General features: G+C 49.6%; 1 protein-coding gene across 1 annotated transcript in view; it reads right to left on the bottom strand.

The window, feature by feature from the left end:
• BPI (bactericidal permeability increasing protein) overlaps nt 1-15311 on the bottom strand; it is a 29986-nt gene extending 14675 nt beyond the window's left edge. Inside the window, exons 1-7 of the mRNA XM_022592428.2 lie at nt 15125-15311; nt 12516-12630; nt 11126-11254; nt 9481-9642; nt 8008-8071; nt 2450-2513; nt 988-1079 (exon numbers count right to left, since the gene is read on the bottom strand). Coding sequence (XP_022448136.1) covers nt 988-1079; nt 2450-2513; nt 8008-8071; nt 9481-9642; nt 11126-11254; nt 12516-12630; nt 15125-15254 — 756 coding nt within the window. The 5' untranslated portion in view covers nt 15255-15311. The remainder of the gene's footprint in view (nt 1-987; nt 1080-2449; nt 2514-8007; nt 8072-9480; nt 9643-11125; nt 11255-12515; nt 12631-15124) is intronic.
• Between the last annotated feature and the right edge of the window lie 8906 nt (nt 15312-24217).

Raw genomic sequence — 24217 nt, 5'->3', positions numbered from 1 at the left:
AGGCCAGTGAGTTTGGTTGGAGGCTGGGGAATGAGGGGGAAAGTGGCATGAAATGAAACTAACTCCATCTATCCATCCATCCATCCATCCATCCATCCAATACATATTTACTGAGCACCTATTATATGCCAAGCATAGTTTTAGGTGCTACACATACAGTAAAGAATAAAGCGGGCTTCCCTGGTGGCACAGTGGTTAAGAATCCGCCTGCCAATGCAGGAGACACAGGTTCGAGCCTTGGCCCGGGAAGATCCCACATGCCACGGAGCAATTAAGCCCATGTGCCACAACTACTGAGCCTGCGCTCTAGAGCCCATGAGCCACAACTACTGAGCCCGCATGCCACAACTACTGAAGCCCACGTGCCTAGAGCCCGTGCTCTGCAACGAGAGAAGCCACCGCGATGAGAAGCCTGCGCACCGCAATGAAGAATAGCCCCCGCTCGCCGCAGCTAGAGAAAGCCCGTGTGCAGCGACAAAGACCCAAAACAGCCAAAACTAAATAAAAAAAAAGAACAAAGCAATCACAGCCCCTTTTCTTTCATCACATTGAGGGAGACAAGCTTGCGACCGTGTGTACTAAGTGCTGCTGAGAAAAATAAAGCAGGATATAGGGGAAGAGGAGGGCGCTATTTTAGCAACAGTGGTCTGGGAGGGCCTCTTTAGGGAGAAGATATTTGAGCAAAGACTTGAAGGAGGAAAGGGAGAGTTTCTGTGGATATCTGGGCCAGAGCCTCCTGTTTAGAAGGGGCAGCAAGTGTAAAGGCCCTGGGGAGGGAGCAGTCACAGCATATTTCAGGAATCGCCGGAAGGCCAGTGGGACTGGAACCGGGAGAAGATGAGGAGAGTGGACTGGGGAGAGCAGTGAGGATGGATAGGAAAGGGGTGGAGTCATGAGATCTGTCTCCAAGGATGATGGGGAGTCTGGGGGGGGGAGGTGGTCTGAGGCAAAGGTGTGAGGGTGTATGATTCTTGGTGTAAGTCTTACCTTCAACAGCACATCCAGGTTATCAGCTGTGGCTTTGGGAGGTGCAACTAGAGAGTAATCGATCCCAGCCACGTTGTCTATTTTGGTTGTCACTAGGGGGCAAGAAGATGGACCATGAACTGGCTCCCCATGGCATCTTTGGGGCCTGGGATGCAGAGGCAGCATCCCCTAAAGTTGAATCAAGACCTGCAGTGCTAATTCCATTCCTACCTCCTCCAGGGAGCCCTCCCTGAGGTCTCCTTAAAGGAAAATGAGCCCACACCCCACATTCACAGATATCATCTCTCTCCCTTCTTCCAACAGCCCGGAGACGTGGCTAAAACACAGAGTCAAGGAGCAGAAAGACCTGGGCTTGAATTGAAATCTATGTGACCTTGGACAAGTCCTTTCATTTCTCTGAGCCACATTTTTTCATTTGTAAAATGGGGTACTACTAGTGACCTTGACAATGCCCTGTACACGGTAGGAACTCAAAAGCCAGAAGGGATCATTATTAGCAGTGATAATATCCCAGGCTGAGCCCAGACTGGCTTTAGGTCTGAGTGGTTTCTCTGTTTCCCAGCAGTAATCGATGAGGATTAAATAAATATTGGTTTCTCCTTTAGCCCTTCCTCCCCATGTTAGTGGGGAATAAACCGAGTCTCAGAAAAGGTAACTAGTCTAAGATGGCAAAGCTGGTGAGTGACAAGGCTGGGACTCAAGCCAAAATCTTTTTCCTGCCTGGTGAGGCCAAACCCTGGACACTGCAACTGCACTGAACACGCCCAGGAGGGGCCCTGTGCCTGGAGGGGCTGGGGCGATGCCTCCGGGAAGGGAATGTATCTGAAATGGACATGTGCCATGTGCCAGCCAAACCAGGCTCCACAGGGAGGCAGCCCAGGCAGCGGTTTGGGGCACAGGCTTGGGATCCTGTTTCTGCTTCTTACTGCCTCTTGACCTCAGGTAAGTCTCGGCTCCTTTCTGAGCCTCCATTTCCTGGTGGTAAAATTGGGACAAAACAGTGATCTCAGTGGGGTGTTAGGAGGCCGAGAGGAAACCATTCTGCTGGGTACATGACACATGGTGAGCACTTGGCCATACGGGTCCTCCCCCACCTACTGCAGCCCTTCACCATTTACCAAGCATTTGGGGAAAGAGAAGATTGTCCCCATTTTAAAGATATGGAAACTGAGGCCCTGAGAGGGGAAGCGATCAGCCTCAGATCTCAGGCCAGCTATGTATCTCTGGCTCCGGAGAGCTGCAGGTATTTGTTGTTTGGCCCCTGCAGAGCTGCTTTTCCATTAAACTTCTGGACCTGCCACAAGGACCTGGCCCAATAGGGGATCTGATGCCAATTGCCATTTGAAAATAATCTGTGCTACCCATTCCCACCCAAGCCCAGGCCTGCCTAGGAAAATTGCTAGCTCCATCACACTCTCCCTGTGTCCCTTACCCCCTCCGCCTTCTACCCCAGCCTCCTTACCTGGCAGTGTCTGGAAATAAGGTTGCAGCTTGGAGGATACGGTACTGGTCACTACCTTGCAGATCTGGGGAGAACAAAAGAACTGATCAGCAAAGTTTTCCTATAGTGGAAAATGTCCTCTGAGAATAATTATCCAGACATGTTTTGCTCTTCTTGAATGTTTCCTTGAAAATCATATAACTACTCAAGTTTCCCTTTTCTCTTTGGCCACCAGGAAGCTCAGAGTTCAACATGTAACTTGGAAATAGTAACTTTATATGACTGTATGGCCTGCACATCTGCATTTTATTTCCTACTCTGGCATGGAGCTTTCCTCATGGGTATTTATGCTTTCTATTTTTTTTTTTGTTTGCACTCAGACCCTTTGTGGAATGAGGTGGTAAAAAAATGAACAGGAGGTGGTCAGATGTCAGCCTTCCCCTGTGTGTGCTTCTAGGAGCAGGGGGCAGGTCCTCTGCTCAAGCCTGGGTGGGCACCCTCATCTTTGCTTTGTGTGGCCAGAGAAGACTTCCCAGCCGTCCCCCTCCCATAACTCATAGGGGAACAAGCACTGGTCTGAGAAGCCCTGGGTCACATGCTGATTTTGCCACTGAGGAAGTTACTCCATTTCTATGAGAAAAGAGACCCTTATTTTCTCATCTGTAAAATGGAGCGCTGCGGGTTATATTTTCCATTCCATTTGCTCTTCTGGAATGTGGCCCTGTCACACCCATTTAGAGGTGGAGTCTGTGAACTCTCCCCTACAATCTGGGTGGGCGGGGTGGCTACTTGCTTCTAACCAATAGAAAACAGCGCAAGTGACATTGTGTAACTTCCCAGGTGAGGTCATAAAAGGCTGTGCAGCTTCCACTTTGGTCTCTTGTGATGCTCCCTCTGGAACCCATTGATGAGCTGTGCAAAGCCCCAGCCCCATGGAGGGGACACTGGTAGATGCTCCACTCAACAGCCCCGGCTGAGCCGAGCATCAAGTCTTCCCAGCTCAGGCACCACGGACATGAGAGAAGATCCCACTGGATGACTCTAGCCCCAAGCTTTGGAGCTTTCCCAGATGAGGTACAGACATCATGGAGCAGAGACAAGCTACGCTCGTCCCACTGTGCCTGTTGATTTCCTGATCCACAGAATCCGTGAACATTATCAAATGGTCGTTGCTGGATGACGCTGTATTTGGGGCTATTTGTTTCGAAGCAATAGCTGGAATAGAGGATTAAAATCACAGGCTTCCTTAATTTGACCCATTGGGGCTGATGGGGTAGGTGGTGCAGTAGGTGGCGGTGGTCAGATAAGCCCCGCCTTCACGACGTTGCTCCCCCCACGTCTTGAATGACCTCATTCATCCAACGGAGTCTCTCCAGTCCTTGCATTTCTTGACTGTTGGGCAGCCCCTGGCATGATGGGTCACTGTCTCTGACTGAGGACCCTCCCCACTCTCCGCCTGGCCTGCTACTTCCTCTTCCTCGGACACCCTGTGAGCTCCTTTTCCCTTGTGAAGATGTTGATCTCCTGGGACTCCCCGCTCCTTCCACCCAGGAGCCCCTCTGGAGCTTGCCATACATGCCCCTGGCCCCTGTGGGACATTGTTGGTCCACCCCAGGGGTCCCCTGCGCTTGGCATGACAGCTCCCTACACACCCAGCAACTCTCCCTGCCTGAGGACTTTAATCCCTGGACCTTGCTCCCAAGTGCCAAGGAGTTACAGCAGCCAGAAAGAGGGGTGAGAGTTGATGGATAAATACCCATCTTCCCCACCCCTTTGGGACAGTTCTGAGGTGTGTGCATCTCTGAGCCCCAGCTGTCCAGAGTGGTAGCCCACTCAATAATGTTCCTGTCCCCAGCTCTCTTCCCAACCCTCGCCTGGAATCCCCGCCCAATAAAACACTCGCACCTGAATCTTTGTCTCAGCCATGCCTGGGGGGACCCTGATTGGGTCCCCCGCTCCATGTTCCCAACCTGCGGCCAGCACCCAGACCTTGGTTTGCAGCCAGACATCTCCCCTGAGCTCCAGCCTGAGAGTCCAGCTGCCTCCTGGACCAAGTTCCTGGATGTCCCACAGGCCCCCAAGGCCAGCACATCTCAACCAAACCCCAACCAAACCCGTCAGGTTCCCACTCCTCCACAGTACTGGTCCCCCTATCTGCCCACAGGGCAGATAGAGCACCTCCACACTTCCCTCCCACCTTCCCCACTGTCAAACAAGTTATTTTATCTGGGGCAGGGGAGGGAGGAAGGGAAGGAAGGAAGGAGAAATTTTGGTTTTCATGGAGTGTGTTTCTATCACATAAAACTCTGGATGTCCCAAGGAGACTAAGAATGTCACTCTCGGAGAAACCCGTGCCTCTGCTCCAAGTGGCCCAAAGGTGAGAGCAGGCGGTACATCTGGCAGCGAAGGGCCAGCTGGACACCTGGGCTGCCTGCCCTCAGCTACTGCCCTCCGCTACTGCCCTCCAATGCCAGTTACTAATGAGGGCCACCAGGGGGCTCCAAATCACAGCAAATCACACGGCAGCCTGGCGCCTGCCTGTCTGCTGCCACCCTCCTCCGCCCCCACCCCCATCCACACCCTATATAGACCCTTCCTTCCCTCAGACGCCCACTCTTCTCTCTGAATTCCTGGGGAGTGGACTCCCAAACTAATTCCTCGCCATTTCCAGGCCTTCGTAACATCAGGGACACCCTGACACTTCATTTATTCATCCATTCATTCATTCAGGCCCATACTCTCTTCTAAACAATATCTTAGACTAATTAAGAACTTCACCTCTGAGGTGGGGCGGCATGCGTTTGAAGCCCAGCCCTATCACTTCCTCTATCTGTGTCTCGGTGTTATTATTGTTCAGCTTGGCTGCTCTCAAGGGGTCACTCTTAAGGCGTTAACAAGAAATAATCTGTTTCAATAGTTCTTTACGTTAAATACATGCTAACACTCCCCTCATACTATTACTTAATTACAAAGATGGTTGAGTTATGGTTGAGCCAGGCTGGTGGGGAGCCTTCACTATTTTAGTAATCCTTACAACGGCTTGGTGAAGAAGGTATCAATGTCCCCATTTTACAGGTGGTGAAACTGAGGTTTGGAAAAGTCAAGTGATTTGCTCAACATCACACAGCTAAGCCCTGGAGCCAGAATCAAAACCCAGAGACTCTGACTCTAAAACCTGTTTTATAATCTCCTCTGTTATGCATTTTGACCACCAGGCACGGATTTTTTTTTTTTAACTTTTGACAGAATGCCTTCAGATAGATGATCTCATTTGATGGATGTCTCCCTACCCATGTTGTCAGTGCCTTTCACTGGGAGACCAAGGTCTCCCACCTGGAAGACTGCACAAGCCTCCTCAGTGTCCCCGAGACTCCTGGTCTCTCCAGCCGTTCTCACGGCAGCCAAAGAAGTTGTTCTAAAGCACAGATCTGGCCAGGTCACCCCTTTGCCTAAAGCCTTCAATGGCTCCCCATTGCCCTTTGAGAAAACTCAAGCTCACTTGTCTTGGGAGACAGGCTCAGGGGTTTCCTGGAGACTGACAATTTATTAATGGAAAACTAGCCCAAGGAATGGCCCCTTTTCTCAGCTGAAGAGGTTGGCTTGTGTGGGGCGGGGGTTAGGGTGAAGGTAGGCTTGGGAAGCTCTGGTCCACGTCTGTCTTTCGTACCAGTTCCAGCCTCAGGACATAGTTTGACCACGCTCCAGTCTAGCAGCTTCGTCAGCTGCACGTTTTCTGGGTGAGTATCGCTACCAAGGGGGCTCGGGGTTGGGGGATGGGGAAGGAGGCTGGAGGGCTATGAGGAGAGGGGCTCAGTGCAAGAGAATGGTAGTTTCTCTGCAGGGAAGAGTGATGGGAGAAGAGCAGAGGTGGTCCAAGCATGGGGGAATTTGCCGTGTGTGTGTCACATGACCCTTTCTTAGTTTCTCACTGGATCCCCAAGAAAATTGACATGACTGATTTTTAGAGCTGGACATGTGCTTTCCAAGGGCTGTGGGGGACTGCTGAAGAGGTCTGGGTGAGAGCAGAGATAAACCCACGCACATATGGTCACCTTATCTTTGACAAAGGAGGCAAGAATATACAATAGAGAAAAGACAGCCTCTTCAATAAGTGGTGCTGGGAAAACTGGACAGCTACATGTAAAAGAATGAAATTAGAACACTCCCTAACACCATACACAAAAATAAACTCAAAATGGTTTAAAGACTAAATGTAAGGCCAGACACTATAAAACCTTTAGAGGAAAAAATAGGCAGGACACTCTATGACATAAATCACAGCAAGATCCTTTTTGACCCACCTCCTAGAGTAATGGAAATAAAATAAAAAAGAAACAAGTGGGACCTAATGAAACTTAAAAGCTTTTGCCCAGCAAAGGAAACCATAAACAAGACAAAAAGACAGCCCTCAGAATGGGAGAAAATATTTGCAAATGAAGCAGCTGACAAAGGATTAGTCTCCAAAATATACAAGCAGCTCATGTAGCTCAAAATCAAAAAACCAAACAACCCAATCCAAAAATGGGTGGAAGACCTAAATAGACATTTCTCCAAAGTATATATACAGATTGCCAACAAACACATGAAAAGATTCTCAACATCATTAATCATTAGAGAAATGCAAATCAAAACCACGATGAGGTATCACCTCACACCAGTCAGAATGGCCATCATCAAAAAAATCTAGAAACAACAAATGCTGGAGAGGGTGTGGAGAAAAGGAACCCTCCTGCACTGCTGGTAGGAATGTAAATTGATACAGCCACTATGGAGAGCAGTATGGAGGTTCCTTAAAAAACTAAAAATAGAATTACCATATGACCTAGCAATCCCACTACTGGGCATATACCCTGAGAAAACCATAATTCAAAAAGATAAGTGTACCACAATATTCATTGCAGCTCTATTTACAATAGCCAGGACATGGAAGCAACCTAAATGTCCATCGACAGATGAATGGATAAAGATGTGGCACGTATATACAAGGGAACTCAGCCATAAAAAGGAACGAAATTGAGTTATTTGTAGTGAGGTGGATGGACCTAGAGTCTGTCACACAGAGTGAAGTAAGTCAGAAAGAGAAAAACAAATAACACACATATGTGGAATCTAAACAAATGGTGCAGATGAACCCAGCTGCAGGGCAGGAATAAAGACACAGACATAGAGAACGGACTTGAGGACACAGGGGGCGAAGGGGAAGCTCTGACGAAGTGCGAGAGTAGCACTGACATATATACACTACCAAATGTAAAATGGATGGCTAGTGGGAAGCTGCTTCATAGCACAGGGAGATCAGCTCCGTGCTTTGTGACGACCTAGAGGGGTGGGATAGGGAGGCTGGGAGGGAGGCTTAAGAGGGAGGGGATATGGGGATACATGTATACATATAGCTGATTCACTTTGTTGTACAACAGAAACTAACACAACACTGTAAAGCAATTATACACCAATAAAGATATATATATATAAAAAAAGAGGTCTGGGTGAGAGCAGAAGTGTCCAGCGATGCGTGAGGTATGTGGACACAGAAGGCCCCACCCGCTCTGACAGGAGGTGAGATTCTGAGCCCCTCGTACCTTGCGGTTCATGCTGTTTCGGAGCGAAGACTCGATTTTTTTACGGAAGAGTTGGATCAGCCACCTGGAGATTGACACGTGGGGACATGCATGAGGCTTCCCAGGTGTCCCTGGGATGCATTCGGAAGGCTGCCTCATCTGGGAAGCCTTCCTCCCTTTTCCAAATAAACCTAAACTCCCTCATCCCTGGGCTCCAACTCTGTGCACCCCCATCAGACACTTCTTCCCCTGTGTGCAGTGACCTGTTTCTGAGGTTATTTCTTCAACAGGTGCACGGCTGGACCCCCATCCCATCTCAGCCTCAGTCCTCACCACTCCCTCTCTCTGTACTCCAGCCACACTGCTTTGCCGTATCCTCCTGCGTGCTGTGCTTCCCCTCACCACAGGGCCTTTGCACATGCTGTTCGCTCTGCTTAAAACACCCATTGTCCCCAAGTTAATTAACTCCTACTTATTCTTTTCATCTCAATTGAAATGTCATTTCATCAAAGAAAATGAAATGGCCAGCCCCCAGACTAGGTCAGATCCTCCAGTTCTATGTGTTCATCGTACTTTGTACCTCTTTTTCTCAGTTCTTATTGTGAGCCATTCATTAATGCAATGATTTGATTAATGTTTGTCTTCCCCACGGGCTGGAAGCTTCAAAAGAGCGGGGACTGTGTAGCTAAGACTCTGGGGCCAGCAAGTCCTGGGCTGAATCCCAATCCCTTCTCAATACTCACTAGGGATGAAAACTCAGGTTATTTCCTATTCTTTCTGTGTCTTGTCTCCTCTGAATACTAGCAAGGCCAAATTTTTAGTGACCACTGCTATTTCCTGAGCACAATGCGCAAGCCTGGTGCATAGCAGATTCTTAGTCGATATTCGTTGGATGGATGGAGAGATGAATGCTTGCAGGCTTGTGGTAAGGATTGTATAACTTGGTGCACTTAAAGTGTTTAGTGCACAGCCCGGAGCATAAGTGCTCAGTAAAGTTTGCTGAATGAATATTGAATGAGCGAGTGACTCTTCAAGGCAGAGATGTTGTGTGTTCCATCTGTAGACCCCTTTCCCCTTACACCTGAGGCCTGGCATAGAAGTGGCATTTGGGATGTGTTTTCTGAATACAAGAATAACTAGGACAGGGACTGCCCTGGTGGCGCAGTGGTTAAGAATCCACCTGCCAATGCAGGGGACACGGGTTTGAGCCCTGGTCCGGGAAGATCCCACATGCCGCGGGGCAAGTGAGCCCATGCGCCACAACTACTGAAGTCTGCGCGCCTAGAGCCCGTGCTCTGCAACAAGAGAAGCCACCGCAATGAGAAGCCCGTGCACCGCAGCTGAGTAGCCCCCGCTCGCCACAACTAGAGAAAGTCCATGCGCAGCACAGAAGACCCAACACAGCCAAAAATAAATAAATAAATTTATAAAAAAAGAAAGAATAACTAGGACAATCCTGTCCCTCCTCCCATCCACAGCCCCAGAAGATCATACCCCAGGCTGCTGCGTGAGATGCGTACACGGACACTGTTGATGTGGCTGCTGCAGCTGGAGCAGGTGACTGTGGGGTGGCCCGAGGTGGGGACATAACCCAGCTTGAGACCAGCCAAAATGGAGATGCCCTCCACACTCAGGTCAAAGTTGCCGCTGACTTTGCTGAAGGGAAACAGAAAGAAAAGACTTGGAGCAAGCATTTTCTTCTCGCTGCCATTCAGACTTCACACCAATGCTGGAAGGCAGGTTTTGCTATTATCTCCACTCTGGGTGGGGAGATGGAGTTCAGAGAGGGAAGGCAGCTTGCCCAAGATCACACAGCTGCTGAGTGAAAGAGCCAGGATTCCAACCCGAAGTTTGAACCCGTGTCTGCCTGGCAGAACCCTGCTCTTACTCACTGCCTCAGCCTCTGCCTGTGTGCTGTGTGGCACTGAGAGTGTTTCTCAACCTCTCTGAGCTTCAGTTTCCTTAACCAGACCCTGGACCAGCAGTGGGACACCAGCCTTGCCACTAGAAAGCTGAGTTTGGGGGACCAATGACTTTAATTAATGCCCTCATTCATTAAATGGGGTTAATAACTCCTCCCTCTGGGATGAAATGAGTTTGGGATAAGACAGTGCGTGTGAATGTAGTTTGTCAACTCTTCTATAATGTGAGGAAGTATTGTTATCATTTTGTGTGTGTGTGTGATCAGTAGTGAAATGATAGATGTGAAACAGCCCAAGTGAAGAAGTAAGCAATTCTTGTTGTGGGGAATGGACACACCCAGCAGTCCTTGTAACAGAAGGCAGACTCACGCCCCTCTCCTCACCAGAGTGTCTGTTTTCTCCCTGGATTCACCACAAAGGAGAAGTTGATAAACTGACAGGTCAGTCTGAGCCACTGTCACTGCTGCACAGAGTCACTGCAGGAAGGGCCCAATATTTAGATTCAGAGCTGTAGTTTGGATGATCTGCCCCAATTTTCACCCCTCCCTGCACCCATACCCTCACCATTGCCTACCTTGGGGGGATATGTGTGTATTTCCATGCTCCTGACTTTGGACTTGACCACATGACTTGCTTTGGCCAATGGCATACGAATAGAAGTGACCAAGGGCCAGTTCAATCCCCCCCAGGCCTTAAGGGGAACTGCATGTTTCTGGTTGCCCTTTTTGCACCTCCACCATCACTAAATATGCTCTGGGTAGCCCACTGGTCCAGGGAGGAGGAGATACCTGTGCAGCACGGCTACCTCAGCTGAGGTCAACCTACATCAGGGAACCCCAGCCAACACATAGATAGGTAAGTGATGATATATGACTTGTTTTAGGTCACTGAGTTTCGGTCACTGATGGTTTGTTACAGAGCGATAGCTAACTGATAAAGGGGTAAACTAAAGGTCCCACTTAGCCTTCCATCCTAAGCCACATGCACCAACTCAGCCTTGCCCGTGCCCTGCATTGAGATGTGGGAAAATTCTCCGCTATTAACCAAGGGTTATGTTGAAAATTCTTCTGTGAAAAGTTCCCCCAGGAACTCTGAGGGGGCAAATGGTAATGGGCCAGGCAAAAATTGGGCATTCTCGAGACCTTGGCTCTCATCTCCTCCAAATATCACCAAGAGCTCACCCACACACTCAACAAACACTGAGCTTGGACACGCACATGAAATTCTTTCGTGCCTTCCATTTTCCACTTATCTTGATACTGGCATCTTTGATGGAGAGATCAAGGTCTTGACCAGGCAATGGTCTTATCTGGGAATTGGGAAGCTTGAATTCACGAATAACCAAGCTGCAAAGAAGAAATGATCAGTGAGTCTCTAAGTGTCCCCACAAGGACTCGGTCAGTGGTCAGTGCAGACTCATTCCCCTCCATCCCGGCTCTTTACCCCAGTTATTCCAAAAGAACCCAGAAGCTATGAGAGCAGCCTGGGGAGCTCTGTGGTTAGGCTTTGAAGTCAGACAAATGTGCATTTGAACGCTGCTCTTCAGTTTACTGCTGTGTGACCCTGGGCACATCACTTAATCATGCCGAGCCTCGGTTTCCTCATGTTGTAAAATGAGCACAGTAACCTCTGTCTTGCAGGGTGTGTGATGGTCAGCGAAGACTATCCCAGTGACTACAATTTCCATAAAGGGTGGAACGTGTCTGCCTTGTTTTCACTACTGTAGCATAGCCTGATGAGTCAGACACATAGTAGGTGCTCAAAAATACCTGTTGAACGAGTGAGTGCATAAAATTCTTTAGAGGACGCTTATGGATTTCTCTCCCCAGCACCCATACCCCTCTCTCGTGATAACAGAAGTGCCATTTTACTTTGGAGGAACCCTTCCCCACATCTACTCCGCGACGCTCCAAAGAAAGTTGACTTCACCGCCATCTTCAGGGGGTGGAGCTTGAGACTTCAGCACAAGCTCCTTCGTGTCTTCTATCCCCCTGGCCACAGTGATTGGTCCAGGAGTGTGTACATAGCCTAAGACGGACCAATCAGAGTGAATCTTAGGAGTTTTGCTTGAGCTGTAAGGAGAAGGTGCCCTCCTCCCACAGGGCTGGGAGTGCTGAGAAGACGCTGGCGAGTGCTTCGCGGGGAGGCCCTACCCAAGAATTAGCCCTCCCGAGGGAAGCGGTGCTGAGAGGTGGCAGGAGAGAAACAGGGTCCAGTGACATTTGAGCCTTCCTCAAGCTGAACCCGAAGACAGACAATTCCAGGGACTTGTGAGCCAATACCTTCTGGTTTAGGCTATTTTGGACTAGGTTTTCTGTCCTTGAAGCCTCACCCCCACCCCTAATCCTAATTAACATGTGGACTTGGCACAGAGTTTGGGGGTCCGTGACATCCCCGCAGGAGTCACGGTGAGTGCCTGAAAGACCGTTTGTGTGGTTTTCTCCACATGCAGCTTGGGGGATTGGATCCCCTTGGGATGGTGTAAACATTAGCTTTGGGATCCTAATGTCTCTGAGTTTAGGAGTCGGTGGCTCTGTGAGTCTAGGTCTTGGTGGCCCCAACACACTACAGTCCTGCACACGGAGGACTGAGCTTGACGGACCTTACCTGTAGAAGCTATACTTCCCTTTCCCAAGGTACTTCATCTTAAAGCTTCCTGAGAAAGTGGGAATTGTGACCTTCTCCAACTCCTTCTGCAGAGTAGCCACTCCCTGCTGGCAGGCTGAGGGGAAAGAGCGGGGTCAGTGGTCAGAGGTGTGCAGCCAGTTCATGGCAGGGACGTTGGGATTGGAAAGATCTAAAGCAGGGCTCAAGTTAAGGTTTTTGTCAAGGGCCCCAGAGCAAATATTTTCTGCTCTGTGGGTCTTACTGTCTCTGTCACAACCACTCAGCTTTGCTTTTATTGCACAAAAGCAGCCGTAGACAATACGTCAATGAATAGGTATGGTTGTGTTCCAATAAAACTTTATTGATGGACACTGGAATTTGAATTTTATATCATTTTCACATGGTGTGAGATAGGATTCTTCTTTTGATTTTTTCCAACTGTAAAAGCCATGCTTAGTTCCTGGGCCATGCAAAAACATGTGTTGGTCCAGATTTGGCCTATATGCTGTCATTTGCCAACCCCTAGTTTAAAATATCACCCCCTCCAAATACCCTGTCATGCATCCTGCAGGTGTTATTGAACATCTGCTCTGTGCTCTGCCCTCACAGATACTCTATCTCTCTGGCTTTCAGACTCTCTCGCCACAGGACCTTTGCATGTACCATTCCTGTTGCCTAGGAAACCCTTTCCTCTCATCTTCACCTGGTCATTCTAGTCATCACTTCCTCTAGGAACTTTCTCTGACTCATCAGATGAGAGCGATCCCCCTTGTTATCATTCTCACGATGCTGTGGGCATCTCTTTTGGAGCTCCCATTACCGTTTGTAATTATGCATTTATTCATGTGATTTTTTTTACTACTATCTCTCTTCCCTACTAGATGTAAGCCCCCCAAGGTCAGTGGTAGACGTCACGGACGTCCCCTATCTTTACCACAGTGACTGGAACTTAATACCTGTTGGAGGAATGAATGAATGAATGTTCCAGGGTCAGGAATTCTGCCATCAGTTATTACGTGGTTAACAGCATCGAAAAACCAGTTAAAAGGCAAACACGTTAAATGAGAAGAGTAAGTAGTAGGATGAGGGATCCCAGGAGCCAGTTAGGAAGTAGTAAGAGTAATAATAGTAATAATAATAATAACAGTTATCAAGCTCTTACTCTGTTCCAGGCACAGTTCTGGGCTCTATACACGTATTAAGTTACTGAATCTGAACAATCCTGGGTAGTAGGTCCTGTTACAACTTCCAGTTCACAGATGAGGAAGCTGAGACTCAGAAAGGTGACCACACAGCTGACAGGTGATGGAGGCAGGATTGGAATCCAGGCCTTCTGGTCCCAGAGCCTGTGCCCTGGGATAGGCCTTCTGGGGGTTCAAAAGTAAACAATGCATAGATTGTCACTGCCCGGAGGGAAAAGAAAATGTGGGATGGCCACGACCTGTGGGTCTGCAGCGGCCAGGTCTTGAAGGGTCTCTAATGCCAAGCCCAAGACATCCACTGAGGGCACTAGGGAACCACTGAACAGTGTAAGTAAAGGGGGGAATGGGCAGCTTTGCTGTATTTCACAAATCTCACTGGTTGCCGCATGGGGTGTGAGTAGAAGGGGGAACCGAGGCTGCTGTGACAGGACATGAAGACTTCTGGGCTTAAAGGCTGAGCCCAAGCCTCTGCTCTCTGGAAGACTTCAGAACCGCCCCAGCTCTGGGTATAGAGCAGGGACATAATCCTTTCTCTTAGCTCATGGGGAACCTTCCGTCTGCACCCCTGGGATTCCGAGGTGTCCTGCCTGGGCTAGGGTAGGAATTCAGGGGTGGGATACCAGGTCCCTTTGGTCCTGTCCTGATTCCCCAGGGGTCCACCGCGGCTGTGGTTCTGCCTTCCGGATCTGATTTCTCTGGCGCTGGCTGTCCCCCACTGTTCTGCAGTTCATCTCTCTGCCACTGAGAGGCAGCATTGAGCAGCCCCACCCTGGTACATCTGACAAGACCAGAGCTCAGATCCAGGCCGCCCACTTCCCAGTCCCTCCTCCAAGTTTGTCTGCTCATCTGTAAAGGTCGCTAGTAACAGTACGTCCTTTTAGCACAGTGCCTGGCACCGATCTGAGCAGGTCAGGGGGCTGCTTCATGCCAGTCTCTCCTCTATCTGGGCCTGGATGCATGGCCTGGGGGACCCTCTCTGGGTCACCCAGATGGCTAGTGTGCACAATATGGCTGCCAGCCCCTGCCCTGGGGGAGGGCCTCCCCACACTGAAGACTGAGCCAGGGACCTTGAGACAAAAATCAGGGCTGAGAACCAGCTTGGAAGGAAGTGAAAGGCCTAGAAGTCCGAGTTGGGTATTGCGTAGAGGGAGGGGACCGTGAGGGACCTGAGCACTGGACTCAGAGTCCTCCAGGCCGGGGCTCCAATCCCGGTGCTGCCACTTCCAGCCCTGTGACCTTGGGTAGCTCACCTTATCTCAGCTTCTTCATATGTAACACAGGGGTAAGAGGGCCTCCTTGGAGGAGCTGTGAGCAGGCCGTACACTGGATGTAAAGGGCTGCACACAGCAGGTGCTCAATCAGTGCTCCTCAGAGGTTGGAGGGGAGAAAAGGAAGGCATCCAGTTACCGTAGTCCAGGCCCTTCTGGGTGATCCTGGCCACGACGCCGGGGCTGGTGGTCGCTGTCACAGCTGTGCTCAGGGCGGCCAGCACCACCAGGGTCGCCCACCTCCACGTGTCATCAGGGCCCCTGGCCATGTCTTCGTCCTGCAGAGCTGCCAAAACCTCGAGGCCTTGGAGGGGACCCAGGGACCTATAAATGAGGCAGCTGGGGAAGCGCAAGTCAGTGGAATGTAGAAAAGAGGAAGGAACACTGAGCAGGGGCGGGAGAAGGGGTGGACGGCCGCCTGCCTGCGGTCCCCCACCATGGTCGGGGCCACAGCCCCAGAGCAGCCAGCAGTGGAGCCTGGGAGCCCTGTGTCTGTGTGTGTGGTGTGTGTGTGGTTCTATGTGTGGTTCTAAAATTACCTGCAATCCCTAATTCCAGAGAGGACAAGCAGAAGTGTATTTTAGAGCATTTCTCTCCCCTCTCCCCACTTTTGGTAAGTGTAGATAGAGTGTGTTTTTCAACGAAGAAATACGGGATCACACTGATCAGTTCTGTAAAGTTCCCTTTCTTCAATGAACAGTATGTAGGGTTCTGTCTCCTTCTACCTGCACTGCACGGTATTTCATTGCTTCCTCATCCCACAGTTTTCTTCACCAAGCTTTTGTTTTTATTCCTTTTTACCGCTTCCTTTGACAGATGTGGAACCTGAGGGTTCGAGAGGGGAAGTGTTCTTCCCACTGTCAGACAGCTAGCTGCTAGCAGAGCTGGGATTCAAACGCAGATGCATCCCACACCATCCTGAGTCCTTCAGTGTCTTGGGGGTTGAGGGGGGCGGTGACCAGCACATACTCCCCATCTCCACACCAGCTTTCCCGAAGGATCTCTGTCTACTCTGCCCCTGCCCCTCCCTTTGCAGCAGCCTCAGGCCCGGTGTGGGCGGGAATCCCGCTGGGCAGCCGCACCATCTCCATGGTGATTAGAGGAGGGGCGGGGCTGCAGAGGGGGAGGATGGCTTCTCTTCTGCTGAGTCCTCATCAGCCCCCTGGCGCCCTGTCTCCCCGACTCTTTTTTGATGAAAGCCTAATGAAGCCCATTGAGCCAGGAGGACATGAGACCTCCTGAGTTTTTTTTTTTTTTCTTTCTTCTCTTCCTCTGTATCTAAAAGGGTCTCCCTTCCTGCCCCAACCTGCCACAACAAGAATCCTTCTGGCTTGCTTAAGAATGAAAACAGTGACCATGCACAGAGCATCTAGTATGTGGCAGACACTTTACATATATTGTCTCCAAGCCTAAAAACAACCTGTGAGGGTGGGATGATTATTCTCCATTTTGGAGTTGAGGAAACTGAGTCACAGAGCGATTATGTCCCTATCAAGGTCACACTGTCTTTCATGGAGAGAAGAATTCTCCCCTCTAGCTTTCCAAGAGGACTTGTCACCCTGGGTCCTCACCCTACCTCTACCTTCCTGGGCCCCCAGACTCACATGTCTGTATCTGTACAAGGAAGATAGATGCCAAAACACATAGATCCATGACTTGTCAGAAAATTAGATTTGTGAAGAGTTATCTTACACAGTTTTGAACACCTGCAGCTCTAACTGCCCCAAATTCCTGAGTCCCCTGGGTCCAGGCAGATGTTGTATCTGTGAGGGTGTCAGACAGGAAAGAAGTATTAAGAGGAAACTCACGTGATGATGACTTACACTGCCACTACATCAGAATCTTAAAACCAACGGGCAAGTTTTTGAAGCAGCCAGCCCCACTGGCTTCCCTCTGATCAGTCAAATCCAGATGAGTCCATCAGCAACCCTCTGGCCTCCTTTTCAGCTCTGCCACTGGCCATGGAGGTGTCCTACTGCTTCAGGCCTGACTCTCTACTCGGTATGAGTGACAATGTCTTCAACTCAAGGAATAGAAATCCCCAGCTCACGTTGGCTTCAACAATAAACACATATAATATCTCAGAGACAAAGTCCAGAGAGAGGGCAGGTTTGAGGTTCTGATTAATTCAACAGCTAACAGGACTTCCCAGAGGTCCAGTGGTTAAGACTCTGTGCTTCCACTGAAGTGGGTGTGGGTTTGATCCCTGGTTGGGGAACTAAGATCCCACACGCCGTGCAGCCAAGAAAAACAAAAACAAACAAATTTGCAATAAAAATGGGAATTAAAAAAACAATTCAACAGCTAACAGACATTTATCATCTCTCCACACCTGACTGCTCTGCCATCCTAGTGTCTCAGATTTACCCTCACACTGGCTTCTTTCATGGTTGTGTGAAATCAAATTCACATTTAATGGCAAGACAAGAAAAGTCAAATGTAAAAAAATTTCTCTGGGGGCTTCCCTGGTGGCGCAGTGGTTGAGAGTCCGCCTGCCAATGCAGGGGACACGGGTTTGTGCCCCGGTTCTGGGAAGATCCCACGTGCCGCGGAGCGGCTGGGCCCGTGAGCCATGGCCGCTGAGCCTGCGCATCGGAGCCTGTGCTCCGCAACGGGAGAGGCCACAGCAGTGAGAGGCCCGCGTACCACAAAAAAAAAAAAAAATTTTCTCTGCCCTTTGGCCTCCTCTCTCCCCTCTACGGTGCATTGCGTTAGGCATTGACCGAAACTTCCCTGTTAGCAGAAATACCTGCTCAACCCTAAAGAGCCACATTCTCCTAGCATCACCAAGAGAACTCCTTAAAGATAACATTCCTTCTTGATCTTGTGATCTTGTAAGGGGATCACATGGCCCATCACCTTGTACTTGCATATCTGAATTGTGTAAAATGTCAATAATACGTCATCTAACGTACAGCCCTCTGTCTCAAAAAACTTATGTAACTGTGTTTTGACTTCTAATGGGTGGAACAGTTCTCAGAGCTTTCTGAGATGCTGTTCCTGGGTTTTTTTTGTTTTTGTTTTTTTTTTTTTCATTTTGTTTTGTTTTGTTTTAGATTGAAACAATACAAGCTTTATTCAGTGGCCAGAGAATGGAGAAGCAGGAACTAAATTCACAGATTAACTCCCCCGGTTCCTGGGTTATAATCCTCAACTTGGCGTGACTGAAATTTTTCATTTTTCTTAGATCTACTGATTAATCTTTCATTGACAGTTGCAAGATGGTTGCAGCAGCTCCAGCCATTGCGTCTAAACAGGCTTATTCCAATGTCTCCTCCTCCTTTTCCTCCTCTTCTTCTTCCTCCTCTTTTTTGGTCTTTTTATCATTACTATAAAATACTTCAAACATATAGATAAGAATAGACTACCCAGGTTTATAAAATCTTAACATTATGCCATATTTGCTTCTTATAGTTTCTTGTAGTTCTATGAATTGTAATGCATATATAGCTATGTGTACGTAACCAGGATCACAATAAGAATATAGAAAAATTCTGTCATCCACTCAAATTCTCTCCTACTATCCCAACTCAACATGGCTTAAATCATAGGAAAATATATTACCTCAGCAGGAATTTAGAGGTGGGATGGGTCAAGAGTGGTTAATTCGGGGGCTGGCTCTGTCCATCTTTCTAATCCATGCTCCTTAGGATGTCGAGTTTTTCCAGAGGAAAGTCCATTGGGCTTGGAGCCCTGGGTTCATAGTTCCAGCCAGGCTACCTGCTCTGGTCAAGTAATTTGACCCTTCTGAAATTTGGGTTCCTCATTTAAATATGGGGAAACAATGTCCATCATGGGGGTTGTTCTGAGGATTAAATAACAGGTGTGGATCAATTTGCATAGAGAAGGTGCTCAACAAATAGTCATAACTTAACCTTCATGGCTAGCTGGCTGGAGAGTCCTGTAGCCCGCAGGAAAACACACTACGGGCACAACATACTGAGCGCTCGGTCCTCGGGTCTTTGGGTTTGGGCTGGACACGCGCAGAGGGAGAGGAATCCAGGGCTCCCATGGCCTCTGTGAGCTGCCACTCCTCGGCCAGGCGCTCTGCAGAGGAACACCCGCTCCCAGCACAGCAAGGCAGTTAGGAGTGGAAGCTGAAACCTCACTGATTTGGGTGCAGATTCCAGCTTGCCACTTACTCACTCTGTGAGTTTGACCTTGTCACTTAACCTTGCTGAACCTGTTTCCTCATTTGTCCCCACACTCCCTCCTCAGGGGCAGCTCTTCATCAGGCCTCGATGCTCAGCTGTGACCATGAGGTCATCCTTGCGGTCAGTGGAGGCCCCATAAGCTTCTCCCTCCCCCTCAGCCCCTGGTCCTCCAGCTCTTTCCCTCCTGGTCCCAACTTCTCTGTGTGTCTGGCTTCTGGTGTATGTTGTCAGTTATTTTCTGATCGTGGATTGGGGATGCAGGAACAGGAAGGGTCTCGTGGTGGGTCCGAGGGGTGGAGGGGGGGAGAAGAATAGGACCTCGTGGAGATCAGGCCTCAAGGTGTGTAGTATCTAAAAGGCAATCAGACGTTTTGTACCATGGAGAAAACCTCTTGAGATGGTGTCTCCCCTACCTTGTTATGCTAAAAAAAAAAAATCTCTTTCTGAGCTTTAAATCTCAGAAAAAGACCCCTTTGGGTACCCTGGTCTTGGATGTGAGGGCAGGTCTTTCTCATGGTGCTGTTATTATTATTTATTTTTTTATTATTACTAGTGCAGTCCTGGAGTAGATCACGATGAATACAACAAACTAGTGAATATAATATAAAAGAAGCAGACTCATGAGAACAAACTAGTGGTTACCAGTGGGGGGTGGGGAGACAATATAGGGGTGGGGGAGTGGGAGGTACAAACTATTGGGTGTAATGTAGGCTCAAGGATGTGCTGTGCAGCACAGGGAATATAGCCAATATTTTATAATAATTGTAAATGGAAAGTAACCTTTAAAATTTTATAAAAATTAAACATTTAATAAAACCAATGAATAAATGAAAGAAGGGTCAGAACCCAGAGCATAAATTCCAGACAATAAATGTATGTAGACTGAGAAGGACAAGCTCAGCCTGACAATCCCCAGAGGCTTCCAGGAGGAGGTTAGAATTGACCTTGGCCCTGGGGTGGCAGCCTTGGGGTTCAGAGGAGGAGGGCCACTTCTGAGTCTGAAGGCATTAGCTTTGCAGGAAGGACAGTTTCTGGGGAGAGCTGAAGGCCGAGGGAAAGGAAAATAGAAAGCAATGTTGTTCTCCCAGGGGGCAGAGGGGAGAGAGAGTGTCACTCTTGCTTCTCCACTCGCTCTGGAAGCTGAGAGTGTTGGCTCGAGCAGGCTGGGCCTCCTCCAGCCCCACGGCGGATCACAGGAAGTAAAGCAACACACAGTTGCCAAATGTCCAAGGAGCACCCAGAACCATTTCGCCTCAGCCACATTAGGAAATAGGTGTGTGCTCAGCCAGCGCCGGGGGACTGTGGCTGGTAAAGAGCAAACCGCGGCCAGCCTGGCCCTGCCCAGTCGTGGTAAGAGCACGGAGATGGAGGCACAGGCAGGCTGGGACCACGGAGGGCCAGCGAGGAACGGCCTGGCTTTGAGCCCTGGCTTGCCTCTACGCGGCTATGTAAACTTGGACGAGTCTTTGCTCCTCTCTGGGCCCAGGGTCCTCATCCATAAGAGCAGCCCCCTCTTTGGAGGGTTTAAACCACACTGGCAACCATGCAAACCCTTGGCTAACATTCCCCCCTTTTTTTTTTTTAAATTTTATTTTATGGTACGCGGGCCTCTCACTGTTGTGGCCTCTCCCGCTGCAGAGCACAGGCTCTGGACGCACAGGCTCAGCGGCCATGGCTCACGGGCCCAGCCGCTCCGCGGTATGTGGGATCTTCCCGGACCAGGGCATGAACCCGTGTCCCCTGCACCGGCAGGCGGACTCCCAACCACTGCGCCACCAGGGAAGCCCTAACATTCCCTTTTAATAATCCTCACCCAACCCTGAAAGTAGGTATCACTGGCTCCATTTCACAGGTGAGAAAATTGAGGCTCAGAGAAGTTAAGTAGCTTGCCCAAGGCCACACAACTGAGGGATGGCACATGGGTGTTGAGGGCCTCAAAAAGAGGGGAGGGTGCACTTCCTGTTGGGTTGCATGATGGAGTTGACTCTGCAATGTCAGGACTCCCTGAGAAACACATCCCCTTAGCCCCCTGAGCATTTTCCATGGACCGTGTGGGGGGAGGCCAGGTGGAGGGAACAGGTAAGCAAAGGCACGTGTGGTCTTGTTCTGAAAGCCCACTGACTCCCAAGTTTTTCAAGTATGAAGGTCCTCCGTGATGACAGTTAATGTTTGCAACCAGGAGGTTGAGGAAAAGCCACTGCAGATTTAGCCACTCTTTTATTTTTTTATATTTTTTTATTGTTTAAAGGCACCAATGTTGCATCTCTGTGCCTTTATTCAGTAGTCAGGACTTCCTCTGACCACAGCCAGAAATGTTCTGATTTTTTTTTAATTAATTAATTTATTTATTTGGGGCTGTGTTGGATCTTCATTTCTGTGCGAGGGCTTTCTCTAGTTGTGGCAAGTGGGGGTCACTAGCCACTCTTTTAAATGAATTTGCATTTTTCAGCTCAGGGTTTAGACATTTGAGATGAGGAGCCAGGGCCACGTTCAGGTGATAGTTGATAGTTTGGCAAAGGGTGCTCTAAACGCCTAAAACTTGTGCTGCTGGTTCCCCGCCGCCTGGCCCCCACTACACCTGGGGAGCTGAACTCAGAGACTGTCAAGCTCAGAAACCAAGTACTGATTCATTGTCAGCTGGACCAGTGGCCAGTGGCTTAGCCTGGCCAGGAGCACAGACGCCAGGGGGACGGGTCTCTTCCCATGGCTCATCCTGTCCCCTCCCAGACTTTGACTGACTGCGTGGTGGAGAAATCCCAACAATGGTTGGCTTGCGTGGAGAAAGAGCCGGGGGAGAAAGCCACAGTGAGCTTGGGTTTGGCTTACTGGTCACAAGCACAGAGCAAAAGAACAGAGAAAGGGCACTTGGGTGTGCGGCCCTTTAGCCCCAGTGACTCCTGCCCACCAGCAAACCAGAACCCATCAGCGTCCTGGAATCCAGCCAACTGGAGTAGCAATTCCAAATTCCTAAGGGAGGGGGAAAGGTGGCGAGAGCAGGGAAGCAGGTGGGGTTGAGAGCATTTCTTACCCTCCTTGGGGATGTGAGCTGGCTTCCAGACAACGCTTCTTGACTATCTGGGTTCACAGATCCTTTGAAAGAATTCAGATCCTCCATCCCCACCTGCACCACAGCCCGAGGCCAGGACTACCTTGGTGACAGTAGGAGCCATTAAAGGATTTTGAGCAGAGTTAGTGTAACATAAGATAATTCTTATCTTAGATAACATTTATGGAGCATTAACTCTGCAAAGGCACAATGTTACGTGTGCCTCTCAATTCATTTTAATGAAGTTCACTCTGCCTTCAGACTAAAGGCCCGGAGATTCCTGCGATTCTGTGAAGCAAATTTTTATCCTTTCCATACATTTCTTTTCCTGCTCAAATCAGCCACAGTTGCCTTCTGTTGCTTGCAGTTAGGATCCCTGGTTAGAACAATATCCATAATTGCCTCGTGTGTGCGTGCGTGTGTGTGTGTGTGTGTGTGTGTGTGGTGTACACAAGCTTGCATGTATGGATCTGCAGTGACCGCGGTGATAAGAACCACGAGAAGCCGTGTACTGGGTTCTGTTCCCGGGTGTCTGATAGTCTGAAGGTGGAGGATTTTTCTGAGAGAAAAGGGCAGACAAACATTAACAAAATGCTTCTGTGTACCACCTTTCATTGAATCCTCTCCACCCAGGAAGGGGTTAACATTTGTATTTTTTTATAGAAGACGACACTGAGGGTCAGGAAGGTTGTCAAGGCTTCAGCACTACTGAGCGTGGAGCTGAGGACAAGTCCAAACCCTGGCCTCCTCCCACCGTACCTACTATCTGTCCCCTGGAGCTCATGGGTGTATCTTGAGGACTAAACGTGTGGCCGACTGGCCAGGTGGGGTCTTCAAAAGGGGCAGAGTGCTCTGCCAGCGTGGGGCGCTGTGTTTTCTGTAAGTGCACAGAAAACCCTGGCTGGGCTGGTGAGTCCCACCCCCTGCCCCACACACCTCCCCAGCATATCAGTGGATTCTGACGTGGGCCATCCGTGGCCTCTGAAAGAGATCTGTCCATGGGGTGCCCTACAGGGCCCCGTTGGCCACCTACTGCGCGCCTTGCCCCGTGGTGTACCTTCCCCGAGGAGTGAACAACAGTGGGCTCTGTCCTGGAAGTTGCTGCCAGTACAACTGGGGTTGAGATGACCGCTGTAAAATGAGGCCACCATGGCTAAGCCTTTCCTGTGTGCCCGGCCAGAGCTGGAAATCTCCGTCTGTAATGGACATGGATGTTGATGACTGGAGGTGCCCAGGCTCTGCTTGAGCCCTGCCTGCTAAAGAGAGGCTGGCTCAGCTTCTTCCTGTCCTCCGCCCTCTGAAGAGGGAGCTGCAGGGATCTGGGGGTTCTGAGTGGCAAAATGATGAAGCAGGGGTGGGGGAAGAAAGAGGGAAAAGACCAGGTTCCAGGGCTAGCTCTGGGGGATGGCTCTGTAATCTACATATGGATAAAAGGATTCTTACCTGTTTTGCTCCTAAGTAGCTAGACTGGCTTCTGGCACACGGTAGGTGCCTGTTGGCTGAATTAAGGGAGACCTCCAGAGAGGTGATAGTGATGGTGGTGAGGGATGTGAACTGTTGAGGAGAGGGAAATATTAAGAAGGATCTCAGGAGATTGTGCCTTTTCCTTTCTGGGTGCTCTAAATCACAATGAGTTGTTTAAAAATTATTTGGGGGATATCAGGACAGTGACCCTGTGAGCACCACATGCCCTGAGATGGGACCAGTAGGCTCATACACATACATCTATCAGCAGGATTTTCACAGCAATCCTCCTGATCATTTGCCGAGCACTTAAATGGTGCCAGGCATCGTTCAAAACCCTTTGCACATGTGTGCGTGCTCACATACACATACGACATCCTGATGAAGGAGGCACCATCTTCATCCTCATGCTACAGAGGAGGACGGAGAAGTTGAGTTCCTGGCCCAGGGACACACAGTTGATAAGTGATTAATTGCGAGTCGATCCAGGGGGCACCAGAGCCCACCCTCTTGACCTTATCCTCATGTACTAGAGCCCAGGGTGTAGGGCCCCTGCCTGGGAGACGGC

Source organism: Delphinapterus leucas, chromosome 15 (assembly GCF_059928025.1).
Source record: "Delphinapterus leucas isolate spDelLeu-1000000601 "Yukka" chromosome 15, BTC_Dleu_Yukka2, whole genome shotgun sequence".
NCBI lineage: Eukaryota > Metazoa > Chordata > Mammalia > Artiodactyla > Monodontidae > Delphinapterus > Delphinapterus leucas.
Note: the sequence above shows the minus strand (reverse complement) of the source record. Positions and strands in the feature narration are given on the sequence as shown.